General features: G+C 63.8%; 2 protein-coding genes across 3 annotated transcripts in view; both read left to right on the forward strand.

Annotated features, from left to right (window-relative positions):
* The window catches only part of ARPC2 (actin related protein 2/3 complex subunit 2), a 308,635-nt gene that overhangs the window by 208,383 nt on the left and 73,902 nt on the right, over positions 1-26,350 (forward strand). The window lies entirely within an intron of this gene.
* RUFY4 (RUN and FYVE domain containing 4) lies at positions 408-24,433 on the forward strand. The gene is made up of 13 exons (XM_048868683.2): positions 408-526; positions 2,424-2,665; positions 4,835-4,885; positions 6,628-6,734; positions 7,546-7,671; positions 8,318-8,424; positions 9,613-9,756; positions 14,184-14,247; positions 14,933-17,020; positions 17,521-17,627; positions 19,024-19,170; positions 23,707-23,838; positions 24,227-24,433. Exons 3-13 carry the CDS (start codon positions 4,840-4,842, stop codon positions 24,327-24,329), a joined length of 3,171 nt encoding a protein of 1,056 aa, XP_048724640.2. The 5' UTR covers positions 408-526; positions 2,424-2,665; positions 4,835-4,839; the 3' UTR covers positions 24,330-24,433.

The following is a 26,350-nucleotide window of genomic DNA, read 5'->3' on the forward strand; positions in this document are numbered from 1 at the left end:
GCCCCCTGTTACCCCAGCCCTGCCGGTGCCCCTCACTCCTGACCCGCAGCCCCGTTACCCCAGCCCTGCCGGTGCCCCTCACTCCTGACCCGCAGCCCCCTGGTACCCCAGCCCTGCCGGTGCCCCTCACTCCGACCCACAGCCCCCTGGTACCCCACCCCTGCCGGTGCCCCTCACTCCGACCCGCAGCCCCCTGGTACCCCAGCCCTGCCGGTGCCCCTCACTCCGACCCACAGCCCCCTGCCAGCCCAGCCCTGCCCTCCTGCCCCAGCCCTGCCGGTGCCCCTCACTCCCGACCCACAGCCCCCTGCCAGCCCAGCCCTGGGCTCTTCCCCCTGCCCATACGGTGCCCCCTGCTCCTCCCCGGAGCTGTCGCTCTGACTCGATGGGGAGGGAGCCAGGGCCACTTCCTGCTTTCACTTTGCAGGTGGCGAGTGGCAGCCTGGGGAGGAGGTCCTGGGAGCCCCCCCGCCCTGTCCCATGCCCTCTCCCCCCCGGGCAGGGTCCCCCCCAGAGCCTGGCACAGGTAGGAGGCATTTGGCTGCCCCAGGGCCGGCCGGGGCGGGGGGCGGGGGTCAGAGACAGGAACCCGGCTGCTGGGCTCCGGCTGCAGTCGCTCGGCTGGTGCCTGGCCCCAGGCATGGGGCATGATCATGTCTCCAAACCTGGGGAAGGCGGGTCACACTGGCACCTGACTCAGGCTGAACCAGCACCTGCAGCCGACACTGTCAGTCCCAGGGATTTGGGGAGCCCTGCCCATCCCCTGCCCAGCACCCCCACGCCCTGGGGCTGGGGCAGGAGGCGAGCGCTCACCAGGGCAAGGAGATCCGCTTTCAGTGGATCCCAAAGCCCAGGGGCCGGGTGCGGCGGGGGCTGAGAGTAGGGTGACCAGGTGTCCGGTTTTAGACCAGAACACCAGGTCGAAAAGGGATCCTGGCAGCTCTGGTCAGCACCACTGACTGGGCCGTTGACTGTCCGGTTGGCGGCGCCGTGCAGCGGGGTTGGCAGGCTCCCTGTTCGCCTCCATGCCACGCAGTTCCCAGGAAGCAGCGGCATGTCCCCCCTCCGGCTCCTCCGCGTGGGGCAGCCAGGTGGGGCTCCACACGCTGCCCCTGCCCCAAGCGCCAGCTCTGCAGCTCCCCTTGGCCAGCGACCGCGGCCAAGGGGAGCTGCGGGGGGGTGGCGCCTGCGGACAGGGCAGCACGCGGAGCTGCCTGGCTGCGCCTCCGCGTAGGAGCCGGAGGGGGGACATGGAGTGAGCGGGGGACAGGGCCTTGGAGAAGGGGCGGGGGTGGGGCAAGGGCGTTCAGTTGTGTGCAAGTAGAAAGTTGGCAACCTTACAGCTGAGAATTGCCCTGGGCAGCTGGGCAGGGCTGCGGCCTGCAAATAGAGCTGCTTGCCCAGGTTCTGGGAATCCCCTGGTCCAGCCCTGTGGGTGGCTGTGAGTGACGGGTGGGGCTGGACGCCCACTGGGGGGCTGCTGGCTCCTGCTGGGAGCTATTGCTGCAGTGCCAAGCTTGGGGCATCCGCTTACCCACCTGGCAGCGCCCCCTCCCCTCAGCCAACAGCTGGGAGCTTTGGCGAGGGCCCTGCCAGGCCAGACTTGGGGCTCAGGGGCTCTCCTGAGGCTGCCCCCGCGGGCAGTAGAATTAGGGCCCGCTGCGATGGGGGGTTTAAACCTGCCCTGCCAGGAGCATGGCAGCCCCTGTGTGCCAAGGGACCGTCCCAGGCAGGGGACACCCCATGCAGACACCAGTGCTTAACCCCCAAGCCTGGAGCAGGGCAGGGCTCTGCAGGCTCCGTGCACCCACGTCTGCCTCGCTGGGAGGACTAGGCTGGTGGCTGGCCATAGCCCCAGCGGTGACACCACTAGGGTGCAGGGAGAAGGACCATCCACCCACAGGCTTCAGGGCTGCGCACCAGCTGGGGTCAGGAAGGACTCAACCCCAGGGCACGGGGCTGGCTGGCCTTGTCGAAGTATCCAGCACAGGCCTCACTTGGTGATGGGAAACTGGAGCAGCCAGGCTTTTGGGTCCCGGATCACAGAGCTTCTTGGGGCTCTCGCTGGCCAGCCCCTGCTGCTGCAGCCTGGGGGGCGGTGGAGCAAAGAGGGTTCTCTGAGAGCTCCCCTGGGCGAGGCCTCACATCCCGCGGTGCCGTCTGGCCCGAGCTGCCTCAGGCAGGGCTGGGCGTGGGCTATGGCTAAGAGGGGCCCATACGGACATACCCGGCTCCCCCCCAGATCTGGTGCCCCCTGGACATCGGTCAAGCTGGGCTCGGGCCATGCAGTGTCCTTGTGAGCCAGCATCAATGACCCCCACTAGCTCCCCCTTTCTCCAGCCCCCTGGTCCGGAGCTCACCCAGATCCAGTGCTTTCTCACCTCCCCCCAGCTCCCGCTTTGTGTCTGTTTCGTTTCCCCCAGAGCAGATATTTCGGACACGGCCACTCGGCTCCTCCTGGAATGGGGGTGCTGGGGTTCCTGTTTGCCGCACAGAGCTCACGCCCTGCACTTCCTCCTTGGGAAGCAGCGACTCCCACATGAAAGGAGAAGCAGCCTGCGAGCAGCGGGGAGAGCCACGCTAGGCCCTGCTGCCAGGAGAGGGACGCTAGCAGATGTGCTCAGCCTCGAGCCACCCGGCCTTCCCCCGAGAGATCCCCACGCAGGTGAGCCTCACCCCCGCGTTTGACAGAGCCGGAGACGCAGACGGGACTGGCCCAGGGCCACCCAGTGGCAGAACCAGGAATGGAACCCAGGAGTCCTGCGTCCCTGTCCCCTGCTTTACCCACTAGCCATGCTGCCCTCCCCATAGAAACCCCTGAGCCTGGCGGGCAGCCCTCCGTGGGTCTGCTTTGGAAGCAGAAACCGACCCAATGTTCCTCTCCCATGGGAGAGGGCTGAGCTCAGAGTGGGATTCTTGGCAGGGCTTGGGGGGGGCAGTATTTAATGTCCCACTTGGATGATTATTAAGATTCTCCTTGTGGGAGAGCCTGGAAGCCTCCCCTCTCCCCGGGTACAGAGAACTGCGCCCCCGACTAGCTCCAGCAAGCGCCGGGGGGAGGGGGGGGATCACTAGCTCAGGGTCGTATCCGCCTGGGTCCCCAGGGTCACACCAGCCCCCGCTGGGGATCACTAGCAATATGTGCGGGTGAGAAATAGTGGAGGACGAACATTTCTACCCACCTGAGGGACGTGCCCCTCTCTGGAAAGACCCCGGCTGGCCTTTGTCCTGCTCTCCCAGCCATGCCCACGGCGCTCCATGCCCGTTGGTTCTGGGCTTCGCCCGCCCGCCAGTAAGTCCTGCCATTCCTCCCGGCACCGTGGGGACGGGCAGACAAGCTGCTGGGGTGGGCCCCAGCCTGGCAACACGTGGGGGCTGCGGCCACGTTCACTGACACCCCGTGGCCTCCAGCGATTGCGAGCTACAGCCGCGAGGTGCAGCCCCTGGCAGCGTGGCCCAGGGCGTGGGGCACTTTGCCCGACCCATGCGTTACACACAGCTCCTGCCAGAGAGGGGGAGCTTCCTCTGTGGGCCTGATCTGGCACCCAGGAGAGCCTTTACCTGGATGTCGGTGGGCTCGGGCACAGGCCCTGGGTGCCGGCAGGACGCCAGGAGTCACGCCAGGCTTCCCGAGAGCAGAATCTGCCCCTGGGCTGGTTCAAATCTCCCCGGGGACCTTGCAGCCCTTCACCTCCGCACCCCCCCTTCTCCAGGCTAGCTCAGCTCCAAAGCACTTCCCTGCGTGCGGGTCACTATTAGTCACCTTTGCTGGGTGTGTGCGGAGCCGGGGAACTTGGGGCTTTCCAGGCAGGTGGGAGGCAGGGAGAGGAGTCGGATGGGGCTGCAGCTGGCAGCATCGCAGTGACTTGGGGTGCAGCCTGGTCTGTTGGGGGGGTCCGGGGGGGCCCAGGCCTCTCGGGTGCAGGGTCTGCTGGAGCTCGGGGATGTGCTGGTGGCCACAGCATCGGGCCTGGGCTTCTGTAACCTCCCCCGCCCCCCCGAACGGTGTGACAACCCCCAACCAGTGGCTGGTTCAGGATAAGGACCTACTACTGCTCCCAGCTAATGGAACTGCTCTCTCAGCTCTGCCCCTCGGCCCAGCCCAGCTGCTGAGCTACGGGGCGGGGTTGGTGCTCTTTGCATGGCACGGCCTGCTGAGGTGCTGGGTGGGTGGGGGTGGTGGGTCACGCCAGCTCCTGGGGCCCCTCTCAGTCCACAGCTTGGCTGGGAGATGCCAGGTTCTTGGTGCCCTCTGGGGCAGGCCTGGGAGGGAATCTCCCACGCCCAGGTGCATCGTGGGTGTTGGCCACGGGTGGGCGGCGTGGGCCAGGGGGCCAATGCGGTGATTGCGTCTCACCCCCTTCTATCACCCAGGGAGTGCAGCGTGGGCCCCTCTGCACCCAGGACCTCAGAGGGCTGGACGGCCACTCAGAGCCCGCCTGGCTGGAGCAAGGGGTGGGAAGAGGGGGAGCCCGGGGGGGGGGAGGGAGGCAAGGAGGGGGATGGGAGGGGCTCCTGCCTCTTTTTCTGCCGCCCAAACCATCCCCGGGCTTGAGGCAGGACCCTGCCCAGCCATGTGACACCGTTGCGGCCCTGCAGCGTGGCATGATGCCATTGCAGCAGGGTGGGAGATGCCAGCGTAACAGCCCAGGGCGGTTATCACCCCACCCCATGCCACGCCACTCGGGCCCCCCAGCGCTCCCGGACGATGGTCACGTTTCACAGAGGTGTCAGCTGCCAGGGCAGCATCTCCCCCTGGGGCAGAGAGAGACCCACAGCGCTGGGTGCTCAGCACCACCTCGCCCCCCTCTAACCCCACCCTGTCCCGTTGCAGGCACCATGGCAGGAGCCGGAGAACTCCTCCGCATGATTCAGGACTTAAGGAGTAAGTGCGACAGCGACCCCCCGCCCTGCCTGTGTGTGGGGGGGGACACCCCGCCAGGCGCAGCCCTGGTACCAGTGCCGGGAGGGGAGGCGGCTGCCAGCTCCCCAAGTCAGGGGCACAGGCTGGCTCAGCCGGAGAGCTGCCCTGCAGTGCAGAATCGCTGGGGTGTGGGATCGCCTGGCCCCAGAGCGGCCCCCCGCCGGGGTGGGGAGCTAGGAGGGGGCCTCTGGGAACAAGCAACTGGGAGGTGGGTCAGGCCAGCGTGCCTGGGGGGTGGAGTGGGGTGGGAAGTGTACAGATTGGAACTAGCAGGGGTTGGGGTGCCCGGGGCAGGGTCACTGGCCAGGTAGGGAGCTATGTTTGGGGGGGTGTGGCTGGGTCGGTTGCAAGGGGGGTGCCTGGCAGACAGACGATCAGTGTAGCCTCGTACAGGCCATGGCTTAAAGCATTAACACCCACGGGGGGGGGGGGGGTGTGCTTTCCTACCGAGGAGTGACTCAGACGGGAAAGGAGTTACTCAGCGTGGCCTGGCCCGAGGGGATCCCCCAGTCTGGGCCGGAGCCGGTCCCTGAGCTCGTCCCCGTCATGCAGAGCAGGCCAGGGGAACAGCCAGGCCTGAGTTCAGAATTTCCACCGCTGGCGAGGCCAGCCCCACCCTGGGCACCTTGTGCCACTGGCTAATGACTCTCCCCTAACAGCCTCGCCCTATCTCCACTCCGGGGGGCAGGGGGGGGACGCTTCGGCTTCCAGCCACTGGGCTGTGCGAGACCTTTCTCTGCCGGACGGAGGAGCCCGTTCTCAAGCCGTGGCTCCCCGTGTTGGCACTTAGCCTGGGATCTGGTCGCCTTCCTTAAGCCACATCGATGGAGCTCCGTGACTCTCTCTAACCCTTTCATCCTTCTCCTGGCTCTTCTCCGACCCCTCTCCAAGCCATCCCCATCCTTCCTGAACTGGCGACCCGGGATTGCACGAGCGGTTCTTATGCTCTGAAGTCCACCTGCCCTAGCCCAGGGGCTCTCAACTTTCCAGATGAGTGGCCCCCTTGCCGGAGGCTGATTTGTCTTGCATTTCACCTCACTAAAAAAACACTTTTGCTTACAAAATTAGCCATAAAAAGACAAAAGCGTCACCACACAGGAGTACTGACCAAGGGCGGCCTTGCTCATTTTACCCTATCACGATCCGGTAAATCCATTGGAATCGAAATCTTGTACATACAGTTCCGTGTGTAGTATACAGAGCAGCATAAACCCCTCAGTGTCTGGAGGAAAGTTTAGTTTCTCCTGACTTCGCTCGTGCTTTTTATGCAGCCTGTTGTAAACTAGGCAAATCTCTGGATGAGCTGATGCACCCCTGGAAGACCCCTGCGTACCCCCAAGGGTACGTGTGCCCCGCGATGAGAACCACTGCCCTTGATTACTTCTGATTTCCTTTTGCGTCCCAATCCCTTTTCTACACGCTCCAGCTTCTAATTTACTTTCGTTGCTATCAACTTTCCCTCCCCCTTTGCTCAGATGGCTGCTTTCCCTTTCTCTCCAAGCCAGGCTGCTGGCTTGGTACCTGTCTCTTTTGACCTGGGCTTCCTCCGCGGCACCTGGACCCAGAGGGTCTCAGCGGCTGGGAGGTGCTCCCGCAGAGCGGAAGACCTGGGGTTCAGTCCCCCCAGCTCCATGGTGTCTGTCACGTCACCCAGGTGGGTGGGCTGGGAATCGCCTGCTCACGGCTCCCCTTGTCCCTTCCAGATACCGTCGGGGAGCTCAAGCAGAACTACAAGGAGCGGAGGCTGCCGGTCACCGACGGCAGCCAGGAGCTGCATGGGCTCTGTGCCCAGCTGGAGTTCCTGCTCCAGGTAGGGAGCCGGGGAACCTGCCGCTCCTGCCGCCCCAGTCAGGGAAACTGGCCCCCCCGACTGCTCGTGGGCCCAGCCCCTCCCCACCTGCGTGGCCTCGGCTCCCCCATGAGCAGGCTCCCAGAGGTGACAGGCAAGTGAGGACCGTGGCTATTGATGCCGGGGCGGCCGAGAACTGGCTGAATGCAGTCCCCCACACACCCCCTTCCCTGCTAGGGCTGGGATTTTCCATGCAGGAGGGAGGCTACCAGCTGTGTTTCAGAGCTGGCCCCCAGCACTGCTGGGTTTTGGGAAGAACCTCCCCTCACCTCCCCATAATGGCACACAGCACTTGGCTTTGATTGCCAGACATAGGCAGGCCAGTTTCATGATTCCCATGACAGATAGGGAAACTGAGGCACAGAGAGGGCAAGGGACTTACCAGGGATCACTCAATAATTTCCCTGTTCTGTTCACTCCCTGTGGGGCACCTGGCATTGGCTACTGTCGGCAGACAGGACACTGGGCTAGACGGACCTTTGGTCTGACCCAGTCTGGCCGCTCTTATGTTCCCATGATGGCCTCCGTGGGGGGTAGGAACACGGCCAGCCAGGGGCATGGGCAGCAGTGGCCCTGTACTGGTAGGGGGAGCCTTGGGTGAACCCCAGTTCCCCACCCCCCTTGTCCCAGCAGCCAGGAACCACAGGCCTAAGCAACAGCCCCCTTCCTGCTACTAACCCCTCCGGCCGGCGGGCAGCCACTGCAGCGGGCAGGCTGGGGGATCCCGCGCTCTGCTGGGCTCACAGCTGCCGTCTGTGTTTGCCCGGCTCAGTTTGACCTGAAAGAGAAGAGGAGTTTCTTCGGGCAGCGGCGGGACTACTGGGACTTCCTGTGCCAAGGCCTAGCGAGGCAGCGCCAGGGGCATGAGGGCGTGCGATTTGTCAGCTCCCTGGAGAAGGTGTGTGCAGGGCGGGGAATCTCCACGGGCTGCTGGTGGGGACGTCGCTGGGTCCTGGGGCTCTGGCTTGCTTTGTAGGACGTTTTGTTGCTGCCAACACGCCCAGCCTCTCTGCCGCCCCGGCCAGGGGGATCAGCCGGTGCCCCTCGAACCATTTTGTAGGGTATTTTCCCATCCCGCTTCTAGTTCTCTGCCGGCGCCCCTCACTCCCGACCCGCAGCCCCTGCTAGCCCAGCCCTGCCCACACACAGCTCTGCCGGCGCCCCACACTCCCGACCCGCAGCCCCCTGCCAGCCCAGCTCTGGGTCCTCCCCCCGTCCCCCCCACAGCTCTGCTGGTGCCCCTCACTCCCGACCCTGGGATTTCTCCACCACCGCACCCCCAGCTCCGTCAGGGCGCCCTGCAAGGCTGCCCTAGAAGAACATTGACTCTGGCAGGGCTGGGTGCAGGAGGCCGGGCTAGACCTTCGAGGAACCGTCTCGCCCTGTTTCCGTGAGCAGATGTCACCGCCCAGGCTGGGGAAAGCAGGCGGCTCCAGCCGCTGAGGACTGGGCTGGACAGACAGGCGGGAGGTGGGTGGCAGAGCAGGGGGCCGGCAGGATCTTCCTCTAACGCCTCTGATCCTCCCCCCTCCGTGTGCCCACAGCTGAGGACCCCTGTGGGGAAAGGACGAGCCTTCATTCGTTACTGCCTGGTGCACCGGCAGCTGGCAGAGTCACTGCAGCTCTGCTTCCTGGACCCCCAGATGACCAGGTGAGGAGCCCGGCAGTGGGGCGGGAGCGGGGGGAATAGACAAACCCTGAGATGCCGCAGGGGGAAGCCCCAGGCTCGGGAGCAAGAGGGGCATCAGATCAAAGGGGAGAGGGGAGCCGAGGGAGATGGGCAGGGAGGGAGGGGGAAAAATGACCCCCGGGCAGCGAGAGATGCTGCAGCAGGGACCGGCCCCAGGGACAAATGCTGCAGGAGGCAAATCCAAGCAGGCTGCTCCCTGGGACCTCCTTCCACCCCGAGGCGCCTTAGCATAGGTCTGCACTGCGCCTTGGAGCGAGCCTCCTGGCCTGGCCCCGGCTGCAGGATCAGGGCTGGCGGGAGCGCGGGGAACATCCCTGTCGCTGCAGCTCTGAAGCCGGGGACGGGGGGAGCTGGAAAGCCAGAGCCGCGCTGTCAAAGCGACGTCTAGGCAGCTCGTTCGCGTGCGCTGGCCCGGGCCCGGCTCCCGCAGCTCCCTGTGGACGCAGGTGGCGTATTCGTGGCTTGGCCTGCCAGCGAGGAGCACTGTTTCCTCGGAGGGCGAAGCGCAAATCCTGGGGTGGCAGGAGCCAGGTGGGTCACCGTGCGAGCACACAAGCGTGCCATCGTGCGGCTCCCGTGGACACCACGTGCGCTCAGGCACTTGGCTGGAGATCTCCCCGCCTGAGCCACGTAACGTTAAGCCCCAAGGACAAAATGATGCCCTCCCCCCGTGCCCTTTGCGGCTTTGACCTTGGGCTCGCGGATGGGTTTGTTGTGAAAGCTCAGGCCAAGGGGGGTCAGGACTCGTGGCTCTGCTACGGACACCCCGTGTGAATGGTCGCCCTCCTCTGTGCCTCAGTTTCCCCATGGGAAGTGATCTGGGAGGAAATAATGGGAAGGGAAGGAGACCGAGGGGGAAGAGTCAGAGGCAGCATGTAAAGGGGGTGGGATTTGTCAGTAGACCAGAACTACCCTCCCCCGGTGCATTTCCTGTAAGACGGCAGATTGTGAGCCCCCCTGTCCCCCCCGGACCAGGGAGTGCCATGAAGTGCGGAGGGCACCGCACTCTCTCTCCGCCCAGGCGCCACCGCCTCCCAGCAGCTGGCTAGTGAGCCAGGAGCCCAGGGCACCCCCGGCCAGCCTGCCCGGAGCCGGCTGGGGCAGGGGCTGGCTGGGATCTCAGGGGCCCCTCTGGCTTGTTGGCTGCAGTGACTGGTACTACGCCCGGAGCCCCTTCCTGCACCCGCAGCTGCGAGCCGACGTCATGGGCTGCCTCTACGAGCTGGACGGCGTCACCTTCCACCTGGCCCTCAAGAGAGCCGACCTGGACACGGCCTGGCCCATGTTCTCCGAGTGAGTGTCGGGGCGCCAGGGGGCGGGGGCACCAACAAACGCAGCTGGCTGCAGCATGGACGGGTGCTAGAGAAACTTCCCACACGCAGCTGTACTCATGCCCCTCACTCCCGACCCGCAGCCCCCTGCTAGCCCAGCCCTGGGCTCCCCCCAGCCTTGCTAGCGCCCCTCACTCCCGACCCGCAGCCCCCTGCTAGCCCGGCCCTGGGCTCCCCCCAGCCTTGCTAGCGCCCCTCACTCCCGACCCGCAGCCCCCTGCTAGCCCGGCCCTGGGCTCCCCCCAGCCTTGCTAGCGCCCCTCACTCCCGACCCGCAGCCCCCTGCTAGCCCGGCCCTGGGCTCCCCCCAGCCTTGCTAGCGCCCCTCACTCCCGACCCGCAGCCCCCTGCTAGCCCGGCCCTGGGCTCCCCCCAGCCTTGCTAGCGCCCCTCACTCCCGACCCGCAGCCCCCTGCTAGCCCGGCCCTGGGCTCCCCCCAGCCTTGCTAGCGCCCCTCACTCCCGACCCGCAGCCCCCTGCTAGCCCGGCCCTGGGCTCCCCCCAGCCTTGCTAGCGCCCCTCACTCCCGACCCGCAGCCCCCTGCTAGCCCGGCCCTGGGCTCCCCCCAGCCTTGCTAGCGCCCCTCACTCCCGACCCGCAGCCCCCTGCTAGCCCGGCCCTGGGCTCCCCCCAGCCTTGCTAGCGCCCCTCACTCCCGACCCGCAGCCCCCTGCTAGCCCGGCCCTGGGCTCCCCCCAGCCTTGCTAGCGCCCCTCACTCCCGACCCGCAGCCCCCTGCTAGCCCGGCCCTGGGTTCCCCCCAGCTCTGCCGGTGCCCCTCACTCCCGACCCGCAGCCCCCTGCTAGCCCAGCCCTGGGCTCCCCCCAGCCTTGCTAGCGCCCCTCACTCCCGACCCGCAGCCCCCTGCTAGCCCAGCCCTGCTGCAGTCCCCCGAGTCTCTCCTGAGTGCTCATGGCCTGCGGGCTGGGAGCGAGGCACGTGGCACATGCAGCCTTCAGGCCTCCTGCATCAGGTGCGGCTCATATTCTAACCCCCCACCCCCTGCCCCGCCCAGCGTGCGCCAGCCCCCGAGCACATCCCTCCCCGCTTAGCCCGGGGCTGCAAACACCTGCATTCCCGAGAGGGGAGGCCGCCAGCTCCTTTTTTTGCCTCTGTCTTCACGAACAAGGTCAGCTCCCAGACTGCTGTGCTGGGCATCACAACATGGGGAATAGATGGCCAGCCCTCTGTGGAGAAAGAGGTGGTTAGGGACTATTTAGAAAAGCTGGACGTGCACAAGTCCATGGGGCCGGATGAGTTGCATCCGAGAGTGCTAAAGGAACTGGCGGCTGTGATTGCAGAGCCATTGGCCATTATCTTTGAAAACTCGTGGCGAACGGGGGAAGTCCCGGATGACTGGAAAAAGGCTAATGTAGTGCCAATCTTTAAAAAAGGGAAGAAGGAGGATCCTGGGAACTACAGGCCAGTAAGCCTCACTTCAGTCCCCGGAAAAATCATGGAGCAGGTCCTCAAAGAATCAATCCTGAAGCACTTACATGAGAGGAAAGTGATCAGGAACAGTCAGCATGGATTCACCAAGGGAAGGTCATGCCTGACTAATCTAATCGCCTTCTATGATGAGATTACTGGTTCTGTGGATGAAGGGAAAGCAGTGGATGTATTGTATCTTGACTTTAGCAAAGCTTTTGACACGGTCTCCCACAGTATTCTTGTCAGCAAGTTAAGGAAGTATGGGCTGGATGAATGCACTATAAGGTGGGTAGAAAGTTGGCTAGATTGTCGGGCTCAACGGGTAGTTATCAATGGCTCCATGTCTAGTTGGCAGCCGGTGTCAAGTGGAGTGCCCCAGGGGTCGGTCCTGGGGCCGGTTTTGTTCAATATCTTCATAAATGATCTGGAGGATGGTGTGGATTGCACTCTCAGCAAATTTGCGGATGATACTAAACTGGGAGGAGTGGTAGATACGCTGGAGGGCAGGGATAGGATACAGAGGGACCTAGACAAATTGGAGGATTGGGCCAAAAGAAATCTGATGAGGTTCAATAAGGATAAGTGCAGGGTCCTGCACTTAGGACGGAAGAACCCAATGCACAGCTACAGACTAGGGACGGAGGAGCTAGGCAGCAGTTCTGCGGAAAAGGACCTAGGGGTGACAGTGGATGAGAAGCTGGATATGAGTCAACAGTGTGCCCTTGTTGCCAAGAAGGCCAATGGCATTTTGGGATGTATAAGTAGGGGCATAGCGAGCAGATCGAGGGACGTGATCGTCCCCCTCTATTCGACATTGGTGAGGCCTCATCTGGAGTACTGTGTCCAATTTTGGGCCCAACACTACAAGAAGGATGTGGATAAATTGGAAAGAGTCCAGCGAAGGGCAACAAAAATGATTAGGGGTCTGGAACACATGAGTTATGAGGAGAGGCTGAGGGAACTGGGATTGTTTAGTCTGCAGAAGAGAAGATTTGAGGGGGGATTTGATAGCTGCTTTCAACTACCTGAGAGGTGGTTCCAGAGAGGATGGTTCTAGACTATTCTCAGTGGTGGAAGAGGACAGGACAAGGAGAAATGGTCTCAAGTTGCAGTGGGGGAGGTTTAGGTTGGATATTAGGAAAAACTTTTTCACTAGGAGGGTGGTGAAACACTGGAATGCGTTACCTAGGGAGGTGGTGGAATCTCCTTCCTTAGAAGTTTTTAAGGTCAGGCTTGACAAAGCCCTGGCTGGGATGATTTAATTGGGGATGGGTCCTGCTTTTGAGCAGGGGGTTGGACTAGACACCTCCTGAGGTCCCTTCCAACCCTGATATTCTCTGATTCTATGATTCTGGCACCGCGTGCTGGCACCCAGCTGGCATGGCTCAGGCTCAGGGCGACGGCCCATCTCAGCTAGAGCCCACGTGCCCATACGGCTCCAGCCCTAGCCAAGCAAGTAGGTCCAGTGCTCACGGGCCCTGCCTGGTCCCTGCTTCCCCAGCTCAGCGTCAAACCCCATCCGCACACGTCAACCTCCGAGTGCGGGAGCCTGCATTGTAAGGGCCACCCGCCCTTTGAGGGGAGGGGTGGGGCAGCCAGGATCCCCCTTTTCCCCGGCCCTCACCTCTCTCTGGGTCCGGCCCAGCCTGCTCTGCCCCCTCCTCTCCGAGCGCCAGCCAGGGCCTTCCAGGCACAGACGGGGGAACACGCCCAGCTGGGTGTTAAGCACTGGCCTCCCGGATGTTGCGGTCAGAAGGGACCATCGTGATCATCCACTCTGACTGCCGGCACCCCGCAGGCTGCAGAACCCCACCCACCCACTCCTGTAACAGGCCCCTGTGCTCTGGCTGAGGTCCCAGACTGCTAGGCAAGGTCACACCTGGTCCTCTGCAACAACAAACCATCTCCCACTCCCTCATTACACACACGCTGCACACAGGGAAACTGAGGCACACATAGTGTTCATGCAGAACACTAAGAAAATTCCCTGTTTCGTCACATACCCCATCACAGATGACAAGGAAGCTGGGAGAAGGATGAGGTTTAGGTCATACACAGGGGCTAACCACAATGGGGCCAGACCCCCGATGGCTAGGAGTTGGAGCCAACAACTGGGCCACCTGCCACGGCGCCGTAGCAATAGGGTAACCTTGATCAGGGCCTGTCACCTAGCCAGTCTTCAGTGTTGCAGCCAGGGAAGGCTGGACAGGGCCCAAATTCAGCAGAAAAGCACGATCAAGTCCCTAAATGCAAGATCCCAGCCTGTGCCCCCTGCCCCAAACTTCTGGTTTACCTGGATGCGTGACGGGGAGAGCTCTGAGTTACTGCCAAGAATTCGTTCCTGCATGTCGGGCAGCTGGGTCTCGCCCCCATGCTCAGGGTCTGACTGATCGCCACATTTGGGGTCAGGAAGGAATTTCCCCCAGATAAGATTAGGAGAGACCCGGGGTCGGGGGGGAAGTGGGAGGTTCGTCTTCCTCTCCAGTGTCTCCTCTGGCCTTCAAGTCTATGAGCAGATTTGCTGGTTTAGGAGAAACTTCTCCAAGAACAGAGGCTTTGGTCCGGGCTTGGTTCTGATCACACCCTGCCAGAGCGGTTTCTGACCCCCTGTCTCCCAAGAGCAGTGTCATGGAAACAGCATGGCCCAGCCCATCCATATAGGACCCCGGGGAGACTGGGCAGCTTTATCCGGGGGGCTGGGGAAATGTTTCCAGCCGGAGTGTTACTTTCCCAGGGGTTCTCTCCAATGTAAATGTCACTATGCGGGGCAGTGGGGCCAGACTGCCCGCGGGTGGGCGTCTGCAGCTCCCTTTGGCAGGATTCAGTCTTTGGTCACTGAAGGCTGATAGGTCAGGGGAGGTAGAAACGGCTGGAGTGGCCAAGATGAGTCAGGCACCTTCCAAATGATGGGAGACTTTGCCAGGCCGTTACCCTGAGCGTGTTTGTTTCCTTTAGGACTCTGTCCAGATCCTCCAGCCAAAGCCCCGTGAACAGCCAGAAGGAGGAGCCAGCCGGGCCGGTAGGTGATCCCGCCCCAGGGTGTGGGGAGAGACGCTTGTCCTGGGCGAACGGACCGTAGCATTCATTGGTTTCACCCGGGCCAGGAGCCCAGGCTGCTACTTGACTGTCACCAGGCTGTCTGCCGGTTATTTGGCTAGGCAGACCAGATCCGCCCCACTCTGCTGGCTGACGCCCCCGTCCTCCCAGCTCTCTGTGCCGTGGTGCATCCCAGCATGCGTTGCTGCAAAACTGGCCGGTGCTGGTCCGCGGGCACGGGGAGCGCTACCCGCCCGGCTTTCCCAGCGTGCATTGGAGGCGGGCATGCAGCCCCAGTCATGCTGTGGACGGATCTGCAGCTTGGCCAGGTCAGTCGTAACCAGCTCTGAGCCCGGCACCGCCACCGGGTTACAAGAGCTCGGCGTAGACAGTGCCTCAGCTGGCGTTAACTGAATCCTGGGCGGGTCTGATGCAGCTGATCAGCCAAGAGCTCCTGGGCTGGGCTGCCGGGGGACTGAACCCAGGACCTCCAGCTCCAAAGCCCGGGTCTCTACCACCTGAGCTAGGAGCCCAAGCCCGCTAGCTGGGCGTAGGAGCAGGTGGGTATCCTCCCAGCCATAAACAGGGGCCCAGACCCCCTTGTCCCCAGGTATCTCCCACGAAGCCGTCCCTCGTTCTGTCTCTGCTCTCTTATTCATCCGCTGTAGGTTGGGAACCCAGCTGGAGACAGCGAGAAACACCGCGGAGCCAGGAGAGGACCCCAGGAGGAGCCCCAGCTCCCAGGACAGGTCAGCCGATCTCCGGAGCTCAGCCCTGATGACCAGTTCCAGACCGGACTGGAAGAGTCCAGGGACCATATGTCAACGGCGGCCTCTTTGGAGAGGAGCCAGGAGAGCGGGCGACAGGCGGGTTCCCAGCAACGGGGCTGGGAGGCGGCCGGAGGCGGAAAGCCAGAGGCTGAGCTCCAGAGGGCTAACGCCCAGCTGCGGCTGCAGGTCGAGGCGCTGGGCAGGGAGCTGCAATGCAGCCTGGCCGCAGCCCGGGAGCTGGAGTCCGCGGTGGCTCAGCCAGCGCAAGGCCACAGCGAGGAGCCCGACAGGCCGCGGCAGGAGGCAGCCCAGCGCTGCAGCCGCCGGGCGGAGGAGCAGGCCGGGCAGATCCGGGCGCTGCAGGCCTCCCAGGCCTTCCTGAGCCACACGCTGGAGGAGAGGGACGCGCTGGTGAGCGCCCTGAGGCAGCAGCTGTCCCAGAGGGAGGAGGAGACGGCGTCCCTGCGGGCAGCCCACGCCCAGGAGCTGGCGGAGCTGGAGGTGTGGCACGGAGCCAGGCTGGCGGAGGAGGAGGAGCAGCGGCAGGAGCTCGCCGAGCGGCTGTCCCGGGCCACGCGCGAGGCCGAGCAAGAGGCGGCCGCGGCGGCCGGCCGGCGCCAGGAGGCTCGGGCCGCTGCCCAGGCCCTGGAGGAGGCCGAGGGGCGGCTGCGAGCGCAGGAGGCCGAGAGGAGGGCGTGCCTGGCGGGAGCAGAAGCCCGGGAGCTGAGGCACCGGCAGCTGCTGTCGCGGTGCCGGGGGCTCCAGGAGAAGCTGAGCGCGAGCGAAGGGCGGCTGGAGGAGGCGGAGGCCCAGGTGGCGGCTCTGCGGAGCCAGCTCAGCCAGGGGCAGCGGGAAGGGCCCAGCGGCAGCCCCCCGCTCGGCCCGGAGGAGGAGACGGCCCGGAGGGCCGCGCTGGAAGGCAGGCTCCGGCAGGCCGAGCTGCAGGCCGAGGGGCTGAGAGAGAAGCTGGAGCGGGGCCTGGCGGAGGGCAGGCGGCTGGAGCGGGAGCGCGAGGCCCAGCTGGAGTCAGCGGTGTCTCAGGGGCAGAGCCTGGCGGCCGCCCGGCTGGAGGCTCAGGATCTCCAGAAAGAGCTGGCCGCAGGACAGGCGCGACAGGCCTCCCTCCAGGCGGCTTTGGAGCAGGCGGAGAGGGCCCTGAGGGACAAGGAGGAAGGCGCACGGGGCCGGCAGGAGGAGCTGGAGGGGCAGTCGGCCAAGCTGCGGGATGCCCTGGCCGCAAACGCCGCTCTGGCGGAAGCAGCCGCGGGCTTCGCGAGCGAGAAGGCCCAGCTGGAGGCGCGAGCGACCGAGGCGCGAGCCGGGCACGAGAGGGCTGTGGCCGAGCTGCGGAGGCAGCTGGCGGAGTGCGAGGAGCAAAGGCGCGCGGGGAGAGAGGAGAAACGGCAGCTCCAGGCCCTGCTGCAGGGAGCCGCCGAAGAGAGAGGCGTCCTGGCCACGCAAGTGCAAACCACCGCGGCCGCCCTGGAGAGCCGTGCCCAGGAGGCAGCGCGGCTCCGGGGCGAGCTGGAGGAACTGAGGGCCTGCAGCCAGCGGGAGGACCCCCGGCTGCAGGACGCCCTGGCCGGGCAGAAGGAGGCGAGCGACGGGCAGATCGTGGCGCTCCGGCACCAGGTGCAGGCGTTGGACCTGGAGAAGCAGAGAGCCGCCGACACGCTGGAGCAGGCCAGGGGGCAGCTCGCTGCCGTGCTGGCAGAGAAGGACGCCTTGGAGGAGACGTGGGCCCGAGCTGCTGCGGAGCTGGAGCGGGCGGTGGGAGGCGGCCGGCTGGAAGCTGGGGATGAGGAACCCCTGGGGCTGGCCAGAGGACGGGGCGCAGCGGAGGAGAAAGCGGCTGGAGGGGGTGGACCACCGACGGGCAAGCAGGTGCTGCCAGGGGAGCCGCTGGAGGACCTGGGGGCAGGGGCCATGCGGGAGCAGGCCAGTCCAGAGCAGAAAGCAAGGAAGGGTGTCGAAGAGATGGTGAAGGTAGGAGCTGGCCATTTGAAGGGAGGTACATGGAGCTGGAGGGCAATGGGGGAGGGACGTGGGGGTGAAGCTGGGAGGGAAATGGGGGTGAGGGGATCTCCTTGGGAAATTTTGAATTTTTGGCACAAAAAAAAAAATCGAACTGCGAAATATTTCGATGCAGACAAGCTGCTGCAGTGCATCGTGGGCGTTGTAGTTCGGGTGCCCCATTCAGCCCTTCACCTCTATGACCTGGGCTCCCTGGTCACACTACATCTTCCATGGTGCACCATGGTCCCCCCCCTTGGTGACGGGACACAATGGCATCATGACCATCATAGGGCTGCTGTGCATCATGGACACTACTATGTCCTGGGCTCCCTGGTATGACTACATCTCCCATGATGCACCAGGGTCTCCCCTCTTGGGGAGGGCTGTCACATGGCTGGGATGCATCATGGGAGATGTAGTCCAGCTGGGGAGCCCACGCCTGGCCTCACATTAGTGCTTTGCCTTGCTAGCACCTGACCACCCACCTGGAGAAGGCAATGCGGGAAGCCCAGCAGAAAGGGCAGCTGCTAAAGGCCAAGGAGGAGGAAGCAAAGCACCTGGCGGAGCAGCTGGGCAGGTAGGAGACTCACTGAGCCCGGCCGGTGCCCTGTGCTGCACGGGGTGGAAGCGCCCGGGCCCGCCAGATCCCTCGCAATGCACAGCGGCTGCCCGAGCCTGCGGGCCTGATTCTGACCTCGCTCACCCAGCTGGGAAAGTCAGGCCACTAAGGCCAGCAGCATTGGGGGGGAAGTGATCAGAATCGGGTCTAACGAGAGGCTCACAGAAAGCGAGGACAGTAAACCAGCTGGGCTCCGGCCAGCCCAGATACTGTGGTGATGGGCACCTTAGAAATGCTGACAGCCAGAGTCAAATGTACCCCTTGCTGCAAGCTCACCGACACATCAGCCAATCGGATGAGAGCCCAATAGCTGACTAACTGACGCACCAGCCAATCAGATGATGCACAGTCGCCAACGGTCCAAGCTACAAAGGTTGCTTCAGCCAATAGGACTGTACGCAGTGCTTAGGGGTGAATTGCAGAGAGGGAAGAAGGTGCCTTGTGCCCTTGGGGTCTTTACAAATTGGGGTTCTTAGGGGGTCTGGTTGTTCTTCCATAGGAGCGGGAGCCAGGGCGAGTTTGCTCCTCCCCTTTTTAGACACAGAACTTCTAGGAAGACTCAGAGATGCTGGTCAGCTCCTCAACAGAGGAGCCCTTGGGTTTCTACCAGCTGCGAATCTGGCCCACAGATCTGGGGCCTTCGCAGAAGGCATGGCCGTGCTGAGCCTGTAGCACTGAGAGTTTCCCCTAGGTGCCTGTGTTAACTGAAATCCAGAGAGCTTCATATGCTCCGAATAAACATCCTTCCCTTCTGCTGCTCGGCTCGCCGGCCGCTCAGGGGTGGTGATCCTGCTAGATCTGCAGGTGGCCAGAGAGTCTCCTGGGTTGGAGATGACCCAGTGTTAAAAACCAAGCCGGATGTAAAACCCCAACGCTCAGGCCCCGAGTGTCAATAAAGGGCATAAACCCCATGTCTTTCCCCTGTGCTTCCACCCCGGCCTCCATTCCAGGGGAAATCACCCTTCCCCAGCCGGCCTCAGATACAGACCTATGCAAACCTGCCCCCCGGCAGGATCGTCTCTGGGTTTCCTGCCCGCCCCGGCGAGACGCGAGCCCTGCTTTGCAGCGTTCATTTGTCCCCAGGAATATCAGTGGCGTTTTCTACAGGGGAGCTTCAGCTGGCCACCAGGCTCTGGCGGGGGTGGCTCAGGCCTGTCCGCAGGCAGCATGGGGCTCAGCCCCTTCCGGACATCACTGCTGCAGCGGGGTGCTCTTGCAGGCCAGAGTGGCGCCCGTCTGGCCTTTCCCTGTCCTAGCGACAGACCCCAGCGGTGGATCCCGCGTCTCCTCTCCGGCAGCCCGCAGCTAACGCTTGCCAGGGCTCAGCCATTTCAGGGCTTGTCCTTCCGCCCAGGGCCCGGCAGGACGGGGAGCAGTTCAGGCTGGCGCTGGAGAAAGCGCAGAGAGAAGCCAAAGAGCGAGAGAAGAAACACCAAGGGCAGCTGGCTGAGCAGCAGGAGCTTGTCCGGGAGGTGAAGGGCCGGCTGCTGGAACTGCTCCGGTGAGCGGGCTGGGGGCGAGGAGCGAGGCGGGAGTCCTGTGGGACATAGGTGTAGTTTGGCCTCTATATCTGGGGCCTCACGTCACGTGGGGGGCACACTCCATGCAGGCCAGAGGCTTGCAGATTGGGGGGGGGGGGCGGGCAGCCCTCCAAAACTATGCCCAGGCTGTGGGAGCCAGGGTCGGGGGGAGGAGATGCAGCCTCCATGCTCCATCACTTGGAAACTTGAGCCTGCAGCCCCCTGCGATCCCAGCCCTGAGCCCCCCAACCACACAGCTCTGCCGGTGCCCCTCAATCCCGACCCGCAGCCCCCTGCGATCCCAGCCCTGAGCCCCCCAACCACACAGCTCTGCCGGTGCCCCTCAATCCCGACCCGCAGCCCCCTGCGATCCCAGCTTGAGCCCCCCAACCACACAGCTCTGCCAGTGCCCCTCAATCCCGACCCGCAGCCCCCTGCGATCCCAGCCCTGAGCCCCCCAACCACACAGCTCTGCCGGTGCCCCTCAATCCCGACCTGCAGCCCCCTGCGATCCCAGCCCTGAGCCCCCCAACCACACAGCTCTGCCGGTGCCCCTCAATCCCGACCCGCAGCCCCCTGCGATCCCAGCTTGAGCCCCCCAGCCACACAGCTCTGCCGGTGCCCCTCAATCCCGACCCGCAGCCCCCTGCGATCCTAGCCCTGAGCCCCCCAACCACACAGCTCTGCTGGTGCCCCTCAATCCCGACCCGCAGCCCCCTGCGATCCCAGCCCTGAGCCCCCCAACCACACAGCTCTGCCGGTGTCCCTCAATCCCGCCCCGCAGATCCCTGCGATCCCGGCCCTGAGCCCCCCAACCACACAGCTCTGCCAGTGTCCCTCAATCCCGCCCCGCAGATCCCTGCGATCCCGGCCCTGAGCCCCCCAACCACACAGCTCTGCCGGTGCCCCTCAGTCCCGACCCGCAGATCCCTGCGATCCCGGCCCTGAGCCCCCCAACCACACAGCTCTGCCGATGCCCCTCAGTCCTGCCCCGCAGCCCACTGCAATCCCAGCTTGAGCCCCCCAACCACACAGCTCTGCCGGTGCCCCTCAATCCCGACCCGCAGCCCCCTGCGATCCCAGCCCTGAGCCCCCCAACCACACAGCTCTGCTGGTGCCCCTCTGTCCCGACCTGCAGCCCCCTGGGGTCCCAGCCCTGAGCCCCCCAACCACACAGCTCTGCCAGTGTCCCTCAATCCCGCCCCGCAGATCCCTGCGATCCCGGCCCTGAGCCCCCCAACCACACAGCTCTGCCGGTGCCCCTCAGTCCCGACCCGCAGATCCCTGCGATCCCGGCCCTGAGCCCCCCAACCACACAGCTCTGCCGATGCCCCTCAGTCCTGCCCCGCAGCCCACTGCAATCCCAGCTTGAGCCCCCCAACCACACAGCTCTGCCGGTGCCCCTCAATCCCGACCCGCAGCCCCCTGCGATCCCAGCCCTGAGCCCCCCAACCACACAGCTCTGCCGGTGCCCCTCAATCCCGACCCGCAGCCCCCTGCGATCCCAGCCCTGAGCCCCCCAACCACACAGCTCTGCCGGTGCCCCTCAGTCCTGCCCCGCAGCCCCCTGCGGTCCCGGCCCTGAGCCCCCCAACCACACAGCTCTGCCGGTGCCCCTCAGTCCCGACCCGCAGCCCCCTGCGATCCCAGCCCTGAGCCCCCCAACCACACAGCTCTGCTGGTGCCCCTCAGTCCCGACCTGCAGCCCCCTGGGGTCCCAGCCCTGAGCCCCCCAAACACACAGCTCTGCCGGTGTCCCTCAATCCCGCCCCGCAGATCCCTGCGATTCCGGCCCTGAGCCCCCCAAACACACAGCTCTGCCGGTGCCCCTCAGTCCCGACCTGCAGCCCCCTGGGGTCCCAGCCCTGAGCCCCCCAAACACACAGCTCTGCCGGTGTCCCTCAATCCCGCCCCGCAGATCCCTGCGATTCCGGCCCTGAGCCCCCCAAACACACAGCTCTGCCGGTGCCCCTCAGTCCCGACCCGCAGCCCCCTGGGGTCCCCAGCCCCTGGGTTTCTCTTAAGTAGCAGCTACGTTTGGAGATTCTGTAACGTGCACAACTGGGAAGCTCGGCTCCGAAACACCGAGCTCCTTCTCGCTGGGCAGCAGGTGGCGCCAGCACCCAGCAGGACCACACCTCGGCCCCCCCCCCCCCCCCGTGGTCCCTGGCCCCCCCGGCTCGTCTTCCAGCCCAGGCCTCGGAGCTGCCTTTTCAAACAGCCTCAACCCTCCAGCCGCAGCGAATGGTGCTGAGCCATGCGGCTACGCCAGACCCAGAGCTCTGCAAATGCGCAGACCGTTGGCTCAGCACCTTGGCTCCCCGGTGATGTTGGCGCGACCCTAGTGCACACAAGAACGGCCCCAGGGGGTCAGACCAAAGGTCCATCTAGCCCAGTGTCCTGTCTCTGATGGTGGCCAATGCCAGGTGCTTCAGAGGGAATGAACAGACCAGGGCAACTATCGAGGGATCCATCCCCGTTAGAATCATAGAATCTCAGGGTTGGAAGGGACCTCAGGAAGTCATCTAGTCCAACCCCCTGCTCAAAGCAGGACCAATCCCCAATTTTTGCCCCATATCCCTAAATGGCCCCCTCAAGGATTGAACTCACAACCCTGGGTTTAGCAGGCCAAAGCTCAAACCACTGAGCTACCCTCCCCCCTGTTGTCCATTCTCAGCTTCTGGCAGTCAGAGGTTTAGGGACACCCAGAGCAGGGGGTTGCCTCCCTGCCCATCCTGGTTAATAACCATTGAAGGACCTAGCTCCAGGAAGTTATCTCATTCTTTTTTGAACCCAGGTATACTTTTGGCCTTCACAACATCTCCTGGCAGTGAGTTCCACCGGTTGACTGTGCGTTGTGTGAAGAAATCCTTCCCTTTGTTTGTTTTAAACCTGCTGCCTGTTAATGTCACTGGGTGACCCCTGGTTTAGGTCTTCTGTGAAGGGGTAAATAACCCTGCCCTAGTCACCTTCTCCACACCTGTCATGGTTTTATAGACCTCTATCACATCCCCCCTTAGTCGTCTCTTTTCAAAGATGAACAGTCCCAGCGTTTTTAATCTCTCCTCCATCCCCCGCATCATTTTCGTTGCCCTTCTCTGCACCTTTTCCAATTCCAGTGTATCTTTTTGGAGATGGGGTGACCAGAACTGCACACAGTATTCAAGGTGTGCATACCAGGGATTTATATAGAGGCACTGTGATATGTCTTTGTGACGAAGTGGGACTGTTCCTAATGTCTCCTCTGAATACTGTAGGGGTGCCTCAGTTTCCCCTAGGCATTTCTTAAGTCTCTAGGTGTAGGGATGAGAGGTGTAATTGTTGCAGAGCAAAGGGCCAGGGTACATAAATGGCCGACACTCTGTCTCCTGGCAACTGATGGCCTGGGCCCTTCCCCCCTGCAAGGTGAGAGCTAAAGGGTTGGAGAACAAAGGAATCCAGTGAAAGGGACAAAGCCCAGAGGAGGAGGGGCTGGAGGGCGAGTCAGTTGGGGCTGGCTGGGGACGTGGAGTGAAGGGCAGACGTGGTTGTCTGGCTTGCTGCACCCCCAAATGGACCCGGCTGAGGGGTCCTGTTCTCTGCGCTGACAAGCTCTGGTTTAGACCGTGTTCCTGTTGTCTAATAAACCTCCTTGGTAAAGACCTAAGGGAGATGTGATGAAGTGGGACTGTCTGATCCAACTGTTGATTTTGTTGGATATGAAATCAACAGTTGGATCAGACAGTCCCACTTCGTCACAGTCTTATTATCTACCCCTTTCCTAGTGGCTCCTAACATTGTTCGCTTTTTTGACGGCTGCTGCACACTGAGTGGATGTTGTCGGAGAACCATCCACCCTGACTCCGAGATCTCTTTCTTGAGCGGTGCCCGCTAGTTTAAACCCCATCATTTTGTACGGATAGCTGGGGTTATTTTTGCCAACGTGCACAACTTTGTAGTGTTGTCAGGTCGCAAAGTGTAGCCCCGATTGCCAGACCGGGGGGCGAGAATCGTGTGTGAGACACTGCGTGGGGTCATTGCACACACAAACCAGCTGCTGGCCACCGAATCGGCCGTTTGTGTGTGGTCGCTGTGGCTCTGCGTGCAGCTGTGGCCATTGTGTAACACGCCTCCAAAGTGTGTGTGGGTGTAACGGCTGCCCCATGGAGAGGCCACCGAATGCCTGGATTCCTGTGGGTCAAGCGGTGGGGATTTGCGGGGAGGGAGGCAGAGGGAGTCTGCTGCTGGGGGGGATCACGAGGGAGCTGGCTCTGGCAGGGGATGGGCAGGTCACACGCACACTCTTGTGATGGGGAGGGAGCTGCAAAGGCTGCCCTGCTCACACCTGGCAGTTGGGGGGGGTGACGCGTCACTATGAGGCCTCTGGAGTTGGTCCTGGGGCTCTGCAAGGCTGGGGCTTTAGACTGAAGGGTTGGGGGCTGGCAGGGGAAGCCCGGGGGGTAGCAGCGAGGGCTGGGCTGGAGTTGAATGGTAGCGTCACGGGAAGGGAATGATGGGCCCTCTCCCCTGCCCCCTAGGGAGAAGGACGCCTTGTGGCAGAAGACGGAGGGCATCGACCCCCGGGCCCCCAGCGTGGTGCCCCAGGACCTCAGCCTGTGTGCCCGCTGCAGCCAGGACTTCGGGTTTCTCTCCCGCAGGTACCAGTGCAGGTGAGGGGCCATGGCCACGAGCGGGGGAGCAGCCGGGCGGGGGGAGAGGCTGCTGGGAACGGAGGGCGTGTCAAGTCATCTGGTTATGGGAGCGTGTTGGTATTACCCTGCTCCCCTGCACAGCCCTGGCCCACGGCATTATGGGGCTCCCTCGCCCAGCCCTGCCCAGCACCATTTTGGGGTTCTGTGCTCCCCCCTGCCCTGCAGCATTATGGGGGCCCCCCCGCTCCATCCTCCCGGGCTCGGGAAATTGGTGAAAGTGACGGTGTGGGACCTGTTCTCTGGGTGTGGGGGGGGTCTCCCAGGGGCGAGGGTTAGCGTGGGCGGGCGGGCGCCTGGGGTGAGGTGGGCCGCGTGTGCAGCGTCACCTGCCTGGCTCTCTCCGCAGGCTGTGCCAGGGCACCGTCTGCCAGGCCTGCTCGGTGGAGAGCGGCAGGAGGGAGCGCTGCTGTCTGCTTTGCTGGCAGAAGAGGAATTTCAAGGGCACTTGAGCAGGGCCCCGTCCCCCTGCGTCCCGTGCGCCCTGCCTCCAGCCGGGGAGACTGTTCCTGGCGCCGACCTGCCTCTCCGTGTGGGAACGGGGCGTCTGTAACCCTTCCCGTGCCGCCGTGCTGGCGATGGGGCCGCGGCTAGAGCTGTTGGGCTGGGCCCGCATTCGGCCCTGCTGACATTTCCCCGCGTTGCAGTCCAGCGCCCACTCAGCCCAGCAGCCAGCTGGGCAATTCTGCCTCCTGAGGCTCTGTGCCGGTCCTTCAGCCCTGGGGGCGCCTTAACATGAATGGCAGTCGTGCGTGTTTTAGCCCCCTTGAGTGGCTGGCCCACATAGAGGATAACGGTCTACTACTGCTAACGGGGTTGTTCAAGCGGCCCAGGGCCGTGCTGTGGTGCTGAAGGCCCCAGGTTCAGAGCCTGCTGATGGCCCATGAAGCGGGTCAGTCCACAAACTCTTGGCTTGAGCAGGGCTGTCAGCGAAGGTCTCTGATCTGTGCCCAAAGGAGCCCGGGCCCCACAGGAGCTCTGACGTGCAATTACATTCAGCAAAGCTGGCCTCTGCGTGTTGTCTCGCGACGCTTCCAGTCCAGGTTCACTCCACTTCCCCGGAAAGCTGCCGTTGGCCGAACCGGCACTCCTGGAACCCCAGGCCGGCTGCGCGCGTTAGGCAGCCCGGAGACTGGGTCTGCCCCAGGCCCTGTGTCCTGATGGGAAGGGTCTTCGGCTCCCCCAGTGCCAGGGATGCTGCAGCTGGAACGCACAAGAGGGGGCAGGGAAGACACCTCTTTGCCAACAGCCCCAGTGAGGTTTCCTGGCCCGATTGCAGCGAATTGCGACGGGGTCCGTTGGGCAAGAGGGTTCCCAGCCAAGGTTACAGACCAGCCCTCTCCCCCACCCGCGGTGGCTGCGCCAGGCTCCGGTCCCAGAGGGGGTTGGGAAGGCCCAGCCAACCTCTTAACCTCTATGAAGAGGCTGTTCCCCACGTCCCATCCCAGAAAGCCCAGCAGCAGGGCACCCTCTGAGCAAACCCTACGCCCCTGGCACCTGATCGCACCAGCGGGCATCCAGAGCTGGGCTTCCTGAGCACAATGTACCGGGATCCTGCCCAGGGGAGCATCATCGGATGGGACCCTTCCATCACCGCGCCGCTATGCCAGCGGGGCCCTGCCATCCGCCTGCCAGGACGCCCGTGAGGTTCTGGGATTTTCTCAGGAGCCCAAGGGAGTTGGGTGCCAGACTCCCTGGAATCCCATGGGAGTCGGGCATCTGATCCTCAAGGCTCCTTTTGGCAAACCCAGGCTGCATGTTCACCCCTGGAGGCCAGCCTGTTGGACATGGCTGTGGCTTCCTGCTGGCCTAGGAGTGCCAGACAAAGTCACCGTCTACAAAGCCGGGACTGGGGTGGGGGGTCTCCCGTGTGGGTGCCAGCCAGGGCCAGCTCCAACCCTGCAGCCTCAGAGGCCCCCACCCCCACGCACCAGGAACAGGGTGGCATGAAGCTGCCCTGGCTCCATCTCCATGAGGGGTGTAGGACGATCCCCGCGGGAGTAATAACCTGAACCCCCAGAGGGCACCCCTCTCCCATCAGTCCCCTAACTCCACCAACACCCTATGCCCAGCTATCCCCCCGGTGGGAGAGGGGAGATGCTGCCCCCTGAACCTTGGGCATTGCAGCTTGGGGGTTGAGGGCGGGGCTTTGCAAAGGGTCCCCAACTTCCCCTGCGTGGGTCGCCCTGGTGCCAGCTGCCCTGCTCCTTCGCCAGTCTAGCAGCAGCAGCGGGGCAAGGTGGAGTTGGAGAAGAGCCGTTAGATCCAGGGGTCCCACTGCAGGGCTGGGGCCTAGCCTGGTCTTGCGTTGGGGGAGCCCGTCTTCCCCGGATGGTTCGGGGCCCGCCCCAGGAGGGCCCGCAGGCAGCTCCTGATTTCACAGCGATGCAGAGGGAGCACCCTATACAGGACATGCTGGGCTCGGGGCTGCCTGCTTGGCCCATGGCTGTACCCTGGTCATCCCGTGAGCACG

Source organism: Caretta caretta, chromosome 11 (assembly GCF_965140235.1).
Source record: "Caretta caretta isolate rCarCar2 chromosome 11, rCarCar1.hap1, whole genome shotgun sequence".
NCBI lineage: Eukaryota > Metazoa > Chordata > Testudines > Cheloniidae > Caretta > Caretta caretta.